Source organism: Pyrgilauda ruficollis, unplaced genomic scaffold, assembly GCF_017590135.1.
Source record: "Pyrgilauda ruficollis isolate IOZ18807 unplaced genomic scaffold, ASM1759013v1 scaffold85, whole genome shotgun sequence".
NCBI lineage: Eukaryota > Metazoa > Chordata > Aves > Passeriformes > Passeridae > Pyrgilauda > Pyrgilauda ruficollis.
The window spans coordinates 914,320-929,890 of NW_024530488.1; the positions used below are offsets into that span (position 1 = coordinate 914,320).

The window sequence follows — 15,571 nt, forward strand, 5'->3', positions numbered from 1 at the left end:
CTCTAAAGCAATTGGAAGTTTGCCTCCCTTCTGTGCTGTAAAGGAATTCCTGGTTTGGGAATAAACCAGGACTCTGCTTTGGGGATGAAATTGCGAGGTTTAATACTTTAGCCATGCAGGTGTTACTGAAATGGTTTCCTTGTGTTTTAGTTTTCTTCCGCTTTGGGGATGAAACTGCAAGGTTGCTTTAGCCATGCAGGTGTTACTGAAATGGTTTCCTTGTGTTTTAGTTTTCTTCTACTTTGTTGGAGGGTACTGTGGAAAAAAGGCAGCAGAAGTCCTCTCTTTATTCCAGCAGTAAAGGTGCATTGGGCTGGGAGCACAAGAAGGACCCTGTGTTACCACTCTGGATTCCTTAAATGCAATTTTAAGACTGCTTGCATATTTGCTTTTGCAATTTACATAACCTATTTACATAAAAGTTTACATTACAAAACCTATTTACTCTTCAGTGACCTATCAGAACCTGATCCTCTGGGTCCTTGCAGCTCCGTTCTTGCTGCTGCCCTGGCACCACTCGTGCCCTGGCTTGGTCTCCCTCATCTCTGGCCAAGAAGCAAACTGCAGCAATTTTTGGCAGGAAAAAAGATTGCCATCAGTAAGTGTAATAATTTGGAAAATGCCATGAACCTCCTTCTCCTGTTCTGCCTCATCTTCATTTGTTTGCTCCAGATTCTCATTCTTAAAATTCTTGCTTTTAAGGAAACAGGAACTGCTTGACCTGTGTTCTTATGCCATATCCTGAGTGTATCATGTGTAGTGATACATTTCTGATAGTCCTTTCTTCACAAAGGTGGAGATAGAAAAGGAACTTGGAAAAAAAGAAGAGAAAAAGTAATTAAAGACTAGGTGTGGGAATATTTTTGTTCTGGTTGGTTTTTTTTTTTTTTTTTGTTTGTTTTTTTTTTTTTGTTTGTTTTTTGCCATTTCAACTTTCTTTTGTGACTCTTGTCAAAATGTCTTTCTGTACTCATTAAGTATGGAAACACATTTTTAATTCCATGTTATAGTGGAAAAAAATGCTGTACTTAGTATAGGCTAAATCAGCATTCCCACAGTGCCTGTTGACCTAGAAGGGATGAAAGGCAGAGCTGTGTGACTGATGTGGGGAGGGGAAAGAGAGGAATTTGGGGAGAGGGAGAGGTTTTAGATATCTTATGTACAGTGTAAGTGGAATGTGCCTGGCATGAGATATAAACCCAAAATCTGGCCAGAGTTTAGAAAAGAAAGGCTAAGAGAAAAGGTTTAAGGAAAAGGAAAAGGCTAAAGGGCAGGCTAAAGGGAAAGGAGAAGGAAAAGGAGGGAAGGATATCGTTAAAGGAAGAAGACACCCAAGTTCCACCTACACCTCCAAAAAAATCCATCTACATTGGCTAAAAGATGTGACCTTGTCTTTTTTGATGTGGCCGTCAGTGCTACGATTAATGAATTTTATAATTCCAGTCTGGATTGTTGCTACATACAGCACTATGTGGGAATGCAATTAGCACAGCTAGAGCAAATTATTCCAGGATGTGCTGTTTCGACATCCCTTTGCCTTGTGACACCCTCTGCAAAGAGGAAAGTTTGCTCCCAAAATCACTGGCTCCTCGTTTGTTTTCAAAACCAGTCTTGAATTTTTGAGTTTTTGAAATGTTGAGTTTTTGTGGCACAAAACATGGAGTTTAGTTTATAAATTAGATATGGTTTGAAGTCCTTGCTCCTGACAGACTCTTTTTTTCCTGGCAGTCCTCTGGGCAGGGGCACTGCTGGCAAGGGAATTTGTCTCTAGTCTCTCTCTGCCTGCTGATCCATCAGAGCCATGTCTGGACACGTGTCAGCCTGTGTCCTCACACAGAGCTGGCACCAAAATGTTGAGATTGTTTAACTGAACTGCCACCCCTGGGTGGATCTAAAAGATGTGTAGATGTGGCTCTGAGGGACATGGTTTAATGGTGGACTTGGCAGTGCTGAGTTAATTGTTGGATTCAATGATCTTTTCCAGCCTCAGCTATTCTGGGATTTTACAGTTCCTGAGAAATGCTGGGCTGCTTAAGTGGCTATCAGATTTTAGAGGTCATGGAGTCTTTGAGATGTGGCAAGCAGTCCAGACTTTTAGGGTCAACAAAACCATACAGATGTTACCTTTTAAGCCTTCTAATTGCAGAGGAACCTTTCTAACTGTAGCAACAACTGAAACACAAATAAAGAACTCTTAAGGACCAAGTAATTGCTTTCATCAGGGTTTTTGTTTTTATTTCAGGTTTTTATTTGCAATCAAATTGTGTCTTGAAAAATACACAAACTCTGAGACAAACATTTGGAGGATGGGACACAAAAAGACAGTCACAGTATGTACAATTCTTACAATCAAATCTCTGTGTGCAGTTGGACCCCAGCTGTTCCACTGAACTGCTCTGTACTCAGGGTAGCCAAATATCAGCTGAGCTTCACTGCAGCACCAGCACAGGCCATCTGTGGGATTTTGTTTCTCTTCCCCACCATGAGGAAAGGGCCTTTAGTTAACAAATTCAAAGGTAACGTCTCCTCTACATCCATTTTCAGCTCTGATTGATTCTGTCCCTTCCTTGCAAAAACAATCTTGTCTCTCCACTGGAAAATAAAAAAGGTGCAACTGTTCCAAATCCAAGTGACTGAGTGCATCCTCGTGAGTCATTCCCCCTGCCCGAGGGCTCAGCGTGTTTGGCACTGCTGGTCACCAGCTCTGTTCTCTGGATGCTTCTTGGTTGTGAAACAGGGTCGTTGCAGTTCTGGCTTGAAAAAGCCTTCTGCACTTCCTCGACATTGTTTGTATGCAGGATCCTTTGGACCCAAGTTTTGCACAGGAGACCTCTGCTATCTGAATTGTACATTTCTAGAAATAAACCCATTTCGTTTGCATAGGTATCAGTTACAGTTATTCTGATGAGTTTTTAAATATTTTTTTCCTCTCCAAAGGTGCTGTTTTTAAAGAAGTAACATGGTCACAGTAACGAGTTCTTATTGCACAGTTCCAGCTTAAGAATCCAGCTTTGCCACATTTCATGACAGAAAAATATAATACTGAATTCAGCCTTCTGAATTTTTTGGCTGATTTAGCTGTGGGTTTTATAGTAATACATCACTTCCTTCCTCTATGTGGATATTTTATGAACTTCTACCCTCTTTCTCAGTCAGTTTCACCCTTCTGCTGAAGAAATACTACATTTCTTGTGGAAAAAAAGAGTTCTTACTCATACCCCATGACGCTTAGGAGTGAAAACAGAAGCTGAAGTTCCACAGATTCAAGTTTCACTTGGTTTCCATCCTTCCATTTCACAAAATGGGAGTGTCTTCCTAGTTCCAGTTTTTGTCTGACACAGAGAGTAGTTACCCCCACTCCTCCTTTCAGTTGTCTTGAAGGACAGCGGATGAAAGGCACAAGATCTCACTAGGATCAGCTATAATCTGATCCTGGAGTTCTGTGAGCCTTTTCTCCTGTCGTTAAAGCAAACCCACACAATCCAAAATAAATTGTATATCCTGGCAGCACTAAAACTGGACTCCAAGAAACAAATGCAGAAGTAGACTTGCCGCCTCAGAGTTTTGCTGCCCTTGGTTTTGTGGAACACCAGAATGTGGGACGTAAACACCTAATGCTCAGTCTGTTCTCAGCTCTTGGTGCTCTGGAGAGGTGTCACACTGACCCACAGACCTGTCCTGCCCAGAAAGGTCCTCTGGTGAGGAGAATTTCCCAAAGACAAGGTTGGCTTCCCCTGTTACAAGTGCCAAAGCCCCAGGGGGACCAGGAAGAGCAAAGAGAGGGGAAGCACAGCCAGACGTGGCACATCCACGGGGCTTCCGGAGGGAATCTGATTCTGCTCTGAAAAATTGAAAAAAGAGGAAGTCAGCATGTAAATGATGGCTTGACAAAAAAGTGTATTGGAAGATTGCAGGACAGATTTTACATGAATGCATTGATGGAGGATTGTTTTTAAAACAATGGATTTTGTCTCATTGTCATAATTCTCCTTTTTTGTATCTGTACAGAGTCCAGACAAAAAGGTCTCAAGGTACTGGGACAAATAAATTTTTCTTTTTCACAGAAAAGGTGCAGAAACTCAGCAACAATGATTGCAACTTTTTTGGATGACAACTAAGAATCTTTGTTTAAAATTCTGACAGAAAAGCAACAACCATCCAGCTGTTTATTGGGAGCTGTCCCTGCCCATGGCAAGGAGGGTGGGAACTGGGTGATCTTTGAGATGCCTTCCAGCCCAAGCCATTCTATGATTTTAGGATGAAAATACATTTTCATTCTTCCTACTTAAGGCCTGAGGGAGATGTTTTGATTAAGAGTCCATAAAAAATGGTAATAAATATTAAAAAATCTAGGTCACACACACTTTAGGTGGTGGCAGCACTGTGGGCCACTCTTGGTACAAAACCCACAACGTGGACAAAGGGCACAAATTACCCTTGGCACAGGTGGTACCTTCAACTTGTGCTGGATGTAGTACACAAGTAAAAAGACATTTTCAACCCCTGACTTGAAGAGAATTTTTCCTTATAAGTGTTCCAAGTCCTTCTCTGTGAAGAACAGGCTGTATATTGGTTCTTATACACCTGAGGGCTGTTCCTATTGCTGTGGGGTCAGCTGTCAGTATCTCACTGGAACTAATTTATCTCTAGCCAGGGTGCTTCCCCCCTGTTCCTGGAAGGAGTTTGTGATATTAATGTGTAGAGAGCAAGTAAACATCAGGTAGTCCTCAGTAATGCTTTGAAATAAATGTAGGGTTGTAACAACAAGCCTCCTGGCCTTCTGTGTCTTCTTCCTGGCCCAGGCCCTTTCATTTTTCCCAGGGAAAGTGTTAAACTAGTAGTTGGGAAAAATAAACAAACAGATTTGTAGCCATAGTGAAACAGATGAAAATTGTTTCTGTTTGACGTAAAAATAGTATTTGTTGATCTGGTTGACTGTGAAATGTGAGAACTGTTTCTGTATATAATGCCTTTGTTCTCAGCAGGTCATTTTTTAATTTTCCTAAGTCCCTTCAGAAATAACAGCTAATATAAAACAGATTCCCTTTCTCTCTTGCTTAAGAAATTGCTGGGAAAAAAAAAAAAGTGGGGGAGATGTGGCTGATGATTTTCTTTAAAAGAAGTTGACAACAGGAAATATATTTTCCCTTTTTGCAAAACAATACACTTAAAAAGTTAGGCTTTTGTTCTTTCCTCATGCCCAAGTCCCTCAAAATCTGGCAGTACAAGAACCATGAGGTGTCAAAGGTGTGTGCTTCCGTTTGTACTCCTCAAGTGAAACACTCCCCTTTTGTTTCAATAATTTATTTGCTTTCTTCCTCAATGAAAATGCCTTTTCCTTATAAGAAATAGTTTATATTCAGGGGTAGTTGCCAGGAAGGTTTTGGCTGAATCAAACATATATACAACTATCTCATTTAAATACAGCCCACTTATATTTGGTTTTGAAAATCTTCCACTGCTTCTGCATTAAGAAGTTTGACCCTCAATAATTTCTGATTTCTTGTGAAAGGTAACAGCTGGAGATATTCTAATTCCAATTCTATTTGCTTTTGTAAAGTAATGTGAAAGCACATTTTACCATCTTGAATTTAACTTCATGTTTTTTAAATACCTTCAGGCCAGATAGACTACCTAGCTTAGGTCTAAAAATGAATATTTCCTTATTTTTTCAAATTTTTTGCTCATCAGGCACAATAACTGTTTTTGGTGGTTTTTTTCTTCTTCTGTGTGGTCATGAGATAAAAAATTGGAACATTTCTCTTTCTTAGTTTCTTTTTGAGTTTATAGCAGCTTAATCTGCCTGTAATGTCATAGTGTGGCTGAACTTACCACATTAAATGTAATATAATATTTACTATCTAAAGGATCATACCTTCCAGCCCCACTGAGTAAAATAAAAACTGCTGCTGTTGATTTTGTGTGATAAAGTGTTATAGGTTTAATTCCAATTTAAGATTTTGTGGCACCAACAAGCATCATTTAGCTTGCAAGGAAGATTTTTAGGGAAGAACTTACTGACAATGGTGTCTGGAAGCTGGACATCCCTTCTGCATTGAGTTCACTCCAGAAGTGTTTACAAATGACCTTACAGTAATTACTTCTCTGTAATGAATAAAGCTAGATAATAACATCTGCACTATATTGCAATATTGCCTTTGGAGGAAATCTACCTTAATTTCCCAGAAGAGCTTATGTGGTGTCATTAATCATGTTTTTCTTTTTAATATTTATTTCCAAAGGGACCCCCCAGATCTCTTGACCTGGTACCTGGTAGTGTAACTTTAGAACAGCCTGAGAGGAAGTTGTAGTTAGGTGGGGGTTGGTCTCTTCTGCCATATCTCAAATGAAAGGATGAGAGGAAATGGGCTTAAATTATGTCAGGGAACATTCAGATCACATATTAGAAAAAATAAAAAATCATTGAGAGAGTGGTTAGAGGTATTGGAATAAGTTGCCCAGGGCGGTGGTGGAATCCCTGTCTCTGGAAATGCTCAAGAGGCACCTGGATATGGCACCTGGGGACACGGTTTAGGGTTGATGATGGTGGGATGGATGACCTTGCAGGTGTCTCACAGCCTTGATGATCCTGTGGTTTATTCACACCAAGGTAATTTACAAATGCCAGAAGGGAGTGGCTTCCATGTTCCTTGCTTTTCAGTGTTTTTTTTGGTGCCCATACTGGTGAGTGTCTTTATGGAATCAAGACTCCTGGCCCTTCAGCCTTCTTATCCCTGCAGTCCAGGTCTCTCTCAGTGCTGGAGATGTTTTTCCCTCTCTGGGAAAGCTGTATTTTGCCAGGCTTAGTAAGAGAGAGCAAGCACCCCAAGTTTATTGGACTTTCTCTATTCAGCACATTTTGCCAATCTTGCCAATACAGAATAAAGCAGAGGATAATCACTCAGACAATTGCAAGTTAAGGAGTGTTGCCTTACCAGAAGGGGAAGGTGGCTCCTCAATCCTAGGTGGAGCTGGGAAAAAACCCCACAATAATCAAGGTTAATTGTTTGAACCTGGAACTTTTTCTATTTTTCTGATAATTGATCTAAGGGTTAATGTTATTTTTTTTTTCTACATTTGTCAAACAAACTGAAAGTTTAAGTATGATCACAGAATAATGTCAAAGACACCTTACTGCTTCCAAAATTTAGATGATTGAAACATTTTGATTCTGCATTTTCACACCATCATTTTTTCAATTTGAAAACTGCAAAACATTTAGCTTTGACTTTTTTTGAACAAATGTTATTTCACTTTACATTTTGAAAACATTTTTCTCTTGAGAATTATGTGCATTAAAAGAAAGATATGAAAAGGTTTATATTATTTGAAAACAATTTTTTTTCTATTTTAATCAGAAGTAAATCTATGTGGTTGATCATAATGAAAGTTTCCAGCTGATTTATTCGAGCAAGACACCTTAAAAATGTATGATTTGTTTTAATGTGTATCCCTTATTTTTTTTATTTCCTTTTTCAGTTGGTCAGCTGGTCAAACTCAATGCCTCATCCTTCTGGTTGCTATGCTTGTAGGTGGCTCAAACATGTTTAACATTATTCAAACATGTGTTATGGTGTCACTCATTTTCCTAAGGAGGAAAAATAAAAATTCTTGTTGCATCTGTCCAGCCATGCCACCAGACCCACATCTTCCAGCTGCAAGGGAAAAGGAAAGCAGCAACTGGCTGTCATTCCTCTGAAAGGGTCTGTCACCTGGAATTTGGATCCAATTGCCAGGATTAAACTTCTGCTTCACAGACCCACGTGCAAACAGTGAAATTAACTCTGCTGCTCCTCAGGGGAAAAGTGGATCAAGGACAGTACAAACCCATAAATAACCAGATGCTTAAATTTGGGGACATTATTCCTTAATATCTCCTCAAAGGAAGGATGAAGAGGCAGGTGCCTTGCCTTTAGGAGTCCTGAAGTGCTGAAGCTTAACAAAGAGGATTTATCTTTTCTTTCTCACATATTTTTCCAACAAAAGCAAGGAACAGAATGAAACTGAGTGAAAAATTGCTTTAAAAATTGAAGTAATCCCTCTCAATGGCTGCATATGGCTTTTCAACAAGAAATGGTGCCCTCAACTCACTCCTCTGTACTAACAAAAAATCTTACCTGATACACTGAGTTTAATTGTAGATTTCTTTGTTTGGTGGTTCTCAGTCTGTCTGTAGATACAGGAATATTCAGCATCATCCCATAACTGGACATTGGAGATCTTTAAGGAAAAGTTGCCATGCTTCATCTGGTCCAGAAAAAGACTGGTTCTGTTGTGGAACTTTTCATCCTGGCCCTCCAGTGAATCCTGCCCGTTCTGAAAGAAGTGCACCAGCTGCGTGGTGCCAATCTGCCAGTAGAGCATGGACTTGGACAGGGCCAGCTCTCCAGGAGGGGTGGTGGTGCAAGGCAGAACCACAGTTTCTCCAACAAATGCATGGCACGTGGCATCCAGCTGACCTGGAATAAAACCCAGACACTTCCATCGGCATGCAGCAGAGATAGGGGCACCAGGTTTCCTATAATTTGGCTTCACCACATCATTATTGCCACTCTCCCTCCCAAATTCTCTTGTTTCCAGCCAGGAGGGCCATGTGTGCTCAGAGCCCAGCCAGCTGTGCAGCAGGACAGATGTTGATATGTGCAAGTTGCCTTCACTTTGGAAGTGTGGCTTTTGCTTGAGCTTGTTTCCCCTTAGCTGGTGATTTTGCTTCCAGTTTTTGGGAATCTCAGTGTTTGGGAATAGATGTCTGATTTGACTTTAATTAATAGGTCAGTTCACAAGAGGAAAAGGGGATGCAGGGAAATGGGGGTGGGCAGATATGATGAAACAAGTTCTGGTTCTGTAGGAAATCTGGCTGAAAAAAAGGAGAAGTGTGAAAACAGTGCTAGACCGGGAGAAAAACACTGGATGAGTTTGGTCTCCCACAACTCCCATTATTTGGCTACCAGATCACAATTCCCAGCTTTTAAGCAATGTGCTGGGGGCTGCCATCCCCCTTCCCCTGCAAAATCTTGCAGAGGGTCTGACAGAAAAGAGCTTTTTTCTGCAGGTCTGGCTTGGTGCACTCCTGCTGATCCCTGTCTGGTGGTGTCATACTCTTTGGTGTTAATTTCCAGCAGACAGAAAGAAGTCTGTCATTCTCACTTTAGAGAAATGGTTTTTCCAAGACCTTGGGGAGACTTGGTTGGTGTCGTGACATCAGGCAGAGGTGTCACCAACCTTCCCAACCAGCTCTAGCACATGCAAGAGCCAGGATGAAGGAATCCTGCAGGTGGGCAAACAGGGGCACAGGCAGGGCAGGCAGCCAGCTGCACCCCAACTACACACACTGTTCATTTAATAAATTTGGTGCCAATTATTTCTAGAAATCCTTCCAAGTTAGCTGAAAACATACTAAAACTTGCAAAAATGGGTGAGTCTGCCACTATCAGGTAGGACAATTCCTATCAGATTGTAGTGCCACATTTTCTAGGGAGACTGGGTAATAAAGAAGGTTTTTATGTATTTATAAAGCATGAAAAACTAGGTATTTCCAGCACGGAATGTGGGCTTAAATTAGCACTCTGACCAAACCTGTTGCATGAAATAATATTATAAATTAAATGCAGATTACTGAATTGGGATGAAAAAGTTATTCCCAGCACGGAGCAGAACAAAAACAGTGTGAGTCTGTGATTGCACCAAAAAGAAAAGCTAAATTCATTGTGAAACAACTCAATCTGCTTCCACGGCCAAAGTTTTGTGAAGCATAAGGGGCAAGTAATTGGACTCAATATTGAAATAAATATTCTTGGTTGCAGTGGGGTCACTCCTGTGTTCCTGGCTTGCATCAGCTCTCCACATATGTCAGGCTAAAGACCAAAGAGAGTCCCAGTTTCCCCTTGAAGTCAGTGACATCAGCCATGGCTCAGCTTGTCACATGCTCAGGCCTTTGTTTCCATATCAATCAGCCTTCTCTGGTATCACACTGTGTTTATCCAGACATGAAAGCAGAAGGAAAAGCACGATCCAGACAGCTGAATCTCAGAGCCAAGTAAACATCTTTGGTTATAACTCTGTCACCACACATCTGCTTTTCTTTGTTTTCAGAGTTTTCAGCTGAAAATCCCAGCCCAGTTTGCCCAACAATGTCAACTTTTAGCTGAAAAAACCACATATCCCAAGACATTTCTCTGGTTAGTGGTGGAAGGAGAAGCCCCTTGTTGTGTGGTGAGCTGAGCCACTCGGTCATTATGCTTTGGCCATGACAAAAATTTCTTCACAGGATGATTAGACCTGGGAACAGGCTGCCCAGGGAGGTGGTGGAATCACCACCCCTGGAGGTGTTTAAGGAAAGACTGGACGTGGCACTCAGTGCCATGATCTGGCTGACAAGGTGATGTTTGGTCATAGGTTGGACTTGATCTCAGAGGTCTTTTCCATCCTAATTGATTCTGTGTTTCTGTAATTTCAGAATGTATCAGTTGCTGACCAGGTTCTGCTTCTCAAAGGGCACTTGAATTATACCAAAGCTCAGCCTCCCCTGTACTGTGCCCTTCCTGCCCCAGCACCTCACCCTGCAATCCCAGGCCCTGCGATTAGTGACACACCCAGGCGGGGCCATCAGCTGTCCCCAGCACACCTCCAGGGGCCACTGGATGAAGGAGGGGAGGGAGCAGCCTGAGCCCCTTCCCTGAGCTCTTTGGGGAAATGTTGGACCCCTGGATGCTGAGAATTTAAAACTTTCTGTGCTGAAAGGCACAGACCCTCAATAGAACACTGCATTTGACCTGAGGCTGTGAAGAAAGCTGCCAAAACTGAATGACAGAACTGGGATTGTGGGTGTGTAGTTTGAATAGAAGTGTGTAATAACACTTGGTGGAAAACTTAAGGGTTTAAGGGTTTAGAATATAGTAATATATAAAAAGCAAGATGGAGGTTTTAGGGCCATGGCTGGTCCTTCTTCACCTTCTTCTGCAGGGTTTGGGGGGTTTTGTGTAATTGGATAAAAAGTCCATATTGTGGGCACGGGTAGTTGGTTATTGGGTTAAAAGTAAAAATAATTAGGTGTCATTTCTTAATTGGACAGTTTTTCCTTGAAAGACCTTGTAGAGAGAGAAGTACGGGGCCATTTTATAGCTTGTTAGTAGAATGCTGTAGAACTCATGACTTGTAAGATTGTAACATAGATAAGAAATAATAAACATGTGAGCCAGAACACGAAATACCATCTCTAGTGCTTTCATCCCGGTCCTGACAGGGAAAGGCTGTGCTCAGCAGTGTCCCCAGGGCAAGGCCACGTGTGAAAGCAGATTGTGGGTCTGGCTGACCCTGACCACGGTCAGGAAACCACAGTGGGAGAGGAGTGTGCCTCGGGCTGCTGCAGGGGGTTGGCAGGCAGGGGAAGAAAGGAGTCTCGCTGGGATTGTGGGTGTGTAGTTTGAATAGAAGTGTGTAATAACACTTGGTGGAAAACTTAAGGGTTTAAGGGTTTAGAATATAGTAATATATAAAAAGCAAGATGGAGGTTTTAGGGCCATGGCTGGTCCTTCTTCACCTTCTTCTGCAGGGTTTGGGGGGTTTTGTGTAATTGGATAAAAAGTCCATATTGTGGGCACGGGTAGTTGGTTATTGGGTTAAAAGTAAAAATAATTAGGTGTCATTTCTTAACTGGACAGTTTTCCTTGAAAGACCTTGTAGAGAGAGAAGTACGGGGCCATTTTATAGCTTGTTAGTAGAATGCTGTAGAACTCATGACTTGTAAGATTGTAACATAGATAAGAAATAATAAACATGTGAGCCAGAACACAAAATACCATCTCTAGTGCTTTCATCCCGATCCTGACAGGGAAAGGCTGTGCTCAGCAGTGTCCCCAGGGCAAGGCCACGTGTGAAAGCAGATTGTGGGTCTGGCTGACCCTGACCACGGTCAGGAAACCACAGTGGGAGAGGAGTGTGCCTCGGGCTGCTGCAGGGGGTTGGCAGGCAGGGGAAGAAAGGAGCCTCCAGAGGAGGAGGGAGAGAGACTTTCCTGGTGGGAAAAGTCCTGTCTGCAGGGTGCTGTGAGGAGAGAGAGTGCTTGCAATGCTTGGCGTTGCACTTGGGAGAAGAAAAGTTGATAAACAGAGCTTGTAGTTCCATGCAGAGAAATGGACAATAAGGATTTTCCTAATGAGCAAAGGAGGGAGGAAGGGTTGGGTCCTACCTGCTGGCTGTGGACACCTGTACATTTGATACTGGTGTTGGAAGTGCACCTATTTCCTCTTGATTCTTTTTCTGAAGGTGGAGGACACCAGTATTTAGCATATCTGAGCCGAGCCAGACCCATTCCCTCTCCTCCAGGACGTGGTGTACAAACCTTGTACCGCTCATGAGGACTCTATGAACACCCACAGGGTTCATCCCACCCTGCCCTTGCTGCTTCCAGCTGGTAAAATCAGGGCAGAAGGAGGCAAAAAAGGAGGAAAAAAGGAGCTGAAGCTGGCTGGGATAAGAGCAGGTGACTGAAATCTGCTGTAAGGAGTTATTTAATCAGCCCACAGCTGCAAAAGGTCTTTTGTAGATGGGGAGAACAAACTTCCAGGGGCAAGTCAAGCATGAGTTCTTACAGAAGCCAGTCTTGAGAAGAAGAGTAAAGTCCTGTGAAAGGTGGTAGTGCTGGTAAAGCTTCCCTCTGAGGCTGTTGCTGCAGCAGGAGATGTGGAAACAGGGGAAAAAACTAAAGTAGTTGTGGTGGTAGTTGCTGCTGAGGTATGTAAATCAGGATTAATAGTGCTCACCTTACCTACCAAGTGAGCTTTGCACATGGAAGGGGCAGTTCTCCAGCTTGGAGATGAATGTTGCCACACAGTTTTCACTTGCAGTTGTGAGGCTTGAATGGAAAGTGGGATGAGCTTATTTTGTGGATCCTTTTTTAAAAAATTATATGTTTTAAATATTGCTGAAATACTTAAGCCTATTAAGATGAAGTTGAATGTGACAATTTAGCCAATCTGTAAGATTTCTGTGATGAGAAAACACTCCTGCTTCAGCAATTGAAGTGTGGTGCAGGTAAGCTCATGAAAATTGGGCTTTTTTGTTCCCCCCTTGTTTTCCAAGTGATGTGTAGCATCCTTAACCACCACAGTGTCTGGCAAATGTGAGGCACTTCTGGGCAAACAGAGGTCCTGACCACACACAGAGATCTTACTACTGCTGTCTTTAAACATCAATAAGGAAACTGCATCTTGTATAAAGTTCTCCCAACAACTTGTACTACTTTATCCTTTTCATAGGGAAGATGGTATCTAATTCATGTAATGTCAGAAAGTCAACTCTGCTAGAACTAAGCAGATGCAAGATGGTTTGGGGCTGTAAAGGATGAGATTCCAAGTCATCTTTAATATTATTAAAATGATGGGGTGCTTTTAAGGATGTGGCAGGATAAACTTTATAGGTAAAGGTTTATGGGTCTGAAACACTTTAAATTTGAAAACCACTTCTTTTGGATACAGAAGTTGATCTGAGGGTTATGACCTGTACTCACAAACCTTGGATTGTGATGAAATATATGCAAAGCAATGCATTAATTTGTTCTGTTTTGCTCCAAGATTCTGCTTGCAGCTTGTGTGTTTGCACATAAATGCTTCTGCAAATTCCTAGGTGTGCACTGTGGAATATTTACCTCTGGGCAGAGAAGCAAGCAGTGAGCAGGCAACCATCCAGAGAGCAGTCTCCCTAATGAGAAGGAGAGAAAAGAGAGAAAGGTCAAATGCTTTGTTAGGTTGCTAGAGCAGAGATCAAAGACCTTTTTCCTGGTGTAATTTATGCCATCTTTCCCAGCTCCCTCATCTGTGAAGGTAATTTGGATATGAAGCTGGATGGGTTAGAAACCCTGCCTTGTTTTTTCTTCTAGTCTTGATGGGGATTTTATCTGCTGCTTGTAGAACTGAGGTTTCTCAGTGCTCGTGGTGGGACAAGGCTTCATTTGCCAACACCAGACCTGTACTTCCCTCTTGCCTTCACATATAGGCAATGTTAATTGCATCTATATAGCCATAGTTTGATCTTGGGATTATTTTCTGTTGGTAATTAAATGAAATTCCTTCTGCTCCCAAACTTCAGCTCCCTCACAGCCCAAGGAAAAGCACAGCTTACCATTTCATTTTTGTGCCTCCCAGCCCTTGGGAATCCGTCCCTGTCAGGAGCTTCACCAGACACTTCAGCTGCTACTTGTGTCTCTGCAAAAGAAAGAAAGGCTCTTAATTTTTGTTATAAGTGTTCCTTATAAGAGATAATAGGTTATTTACTGACACTTCATTTGCTGTTTTCTTTCACTTTGTGTATGTAAAACACAAGGTGTTATATAGTTTCTGGGTATATATAATTTACAGTCTGTGTTTGTTTGTGTGTTTGCTTTTGCATGCACTCTTGCAATACAAAGAATGTGTTTTCCTGTGTAGGACGGATGTGAGTCACAAGCCCTGCACTGACTAGCCCTCAGCTCTTAGCCTGGTGAAGGGATTTTTGTTCTACAGCCAGCTGAGAGCAAAGAAAGCTGAAAAACCTGATGGGTGTTGTGTTTATCAGGAGGTGTAGGCACCATCCTACAAACTGCTAAATACCACCAAAGCTGGACATCTTCCAACAAATAATGAGCCTGTAAGGAAAATGAAGAGAAAAGAGTTTCTTTGAGGAGGTTTTTAAATCAGGTACTTTCTCAGGAGAAAAATCCAAAGTGGAGCAGGAGTGGAGACTTTTGGGAATGTGGCTTTTGGGATTCGTTTTGCCATCCTCATAAGATCTTTTATATTAAGGAGTACAAATATCTGAGTGATTGTTCCTCTCTGTGTGCTCCAGAGATGATTCTGATGGTGGAAGCAGTGGTTTAGCCAAGGTTCTCTTCCCACTGAGGAAGCTCTGTGTGGGCAAGGTGCTGCTGCTGTTCTCCTGGCTCTTGCTCCTGGCACAGTGTGGCTTCCTGGGGTGAGCAAGACCTGGATTTGTGTTCTTCACTTTCCCCTCATGGCCAAGCCCTTCTTATGAATTGTTCAGCAGCCCCTTCCTGATACTCAGTGCAAACCATCTGCCATAGTTGCCTTCTTTGACATTAACAGCATGTCCTGCCTGTCTCTGCTGGACTCCTGTGGTTGCCTCCCTCCCATTAACCCACTGAGGAGGTAGTTAATGTTTTGGACAAGGGTATACATTTATGGAAGTTTATTCTATATTTGTTTCCTTCCTGCCTCCCTGTTGTCAATGAAACTGATGGTCACTCCTATCACAGAATCATTTAGGTTGGAAAAGACCTCTGAGATAGTCTGCCCTTTGCCAGCCAGACCAGAGTGCCATGTCCAGCTGTTTCTGGAACACCTGCAGGGCTGCTGACTCCACCACCTCCCTGTGCAGCTCACTCCAATGCTTAACCACCCTTTCTGTGAAAAATTCTTCCTGATGTCCAGCCTGAACCTCCTCAGGTGCAGTTTGGGGCTGTGTCTTCTCGTCATGGCTGCCTGTGACAAGAGTTTATCTGCCCTCTCAGCTGTGTGCAGATGTTCCATTCCACATAAGGCTGCCAGCATACCAGGAGCAAACTTGTTCTGCTGGACCA

The 15,571-nt window shown here is 42.3% G+C and overlaps 1 protein-coding gene across 1 annotated transcript in view; it reads right to left on the minus strand.

Annotated features, from left to right (window-relative positions):
* Window positions 1-2,237: 2,237 nt before the first annotated feature.
* Window positions 2,238-15,571, minus strand: part of LOC121364537 (V-set domain containing T-cell activation inhibitor 1-like) — a 32,007-nt gene continuing 18,673 nt past the window's right edge. Inside the window, exons 3-7 of the mRNA XM_041487904.1 lie at window positions 14,119-14,201; window positions 13,646-13,698; window positions 8,118-8,459; window positions 6,936-6,971; window positions 2,238-3,841 (exon numbers count right to left, since the gene is read on the minus strand). Coding sequence (XP_041343838.1) covers window positions 3,738-3,841; window positions 6,936-6,971; window positions 8,118-8,459; window positions 13,646-13,698; window positions 14,119-14,126 — 543 coding nt within the window. The 5' untranslated portion in view covers window positions 14,127-14,201 and the 3' untranslated portion in view covers window positions 2,238-3,737. The remainder of the gene's footprint in view (window positions 3,842-6,935; window positions 6,972-8,117; window positions 8,460-13,645; window positions 13,699-14,118; window positions 14,202-15,571) is intronic.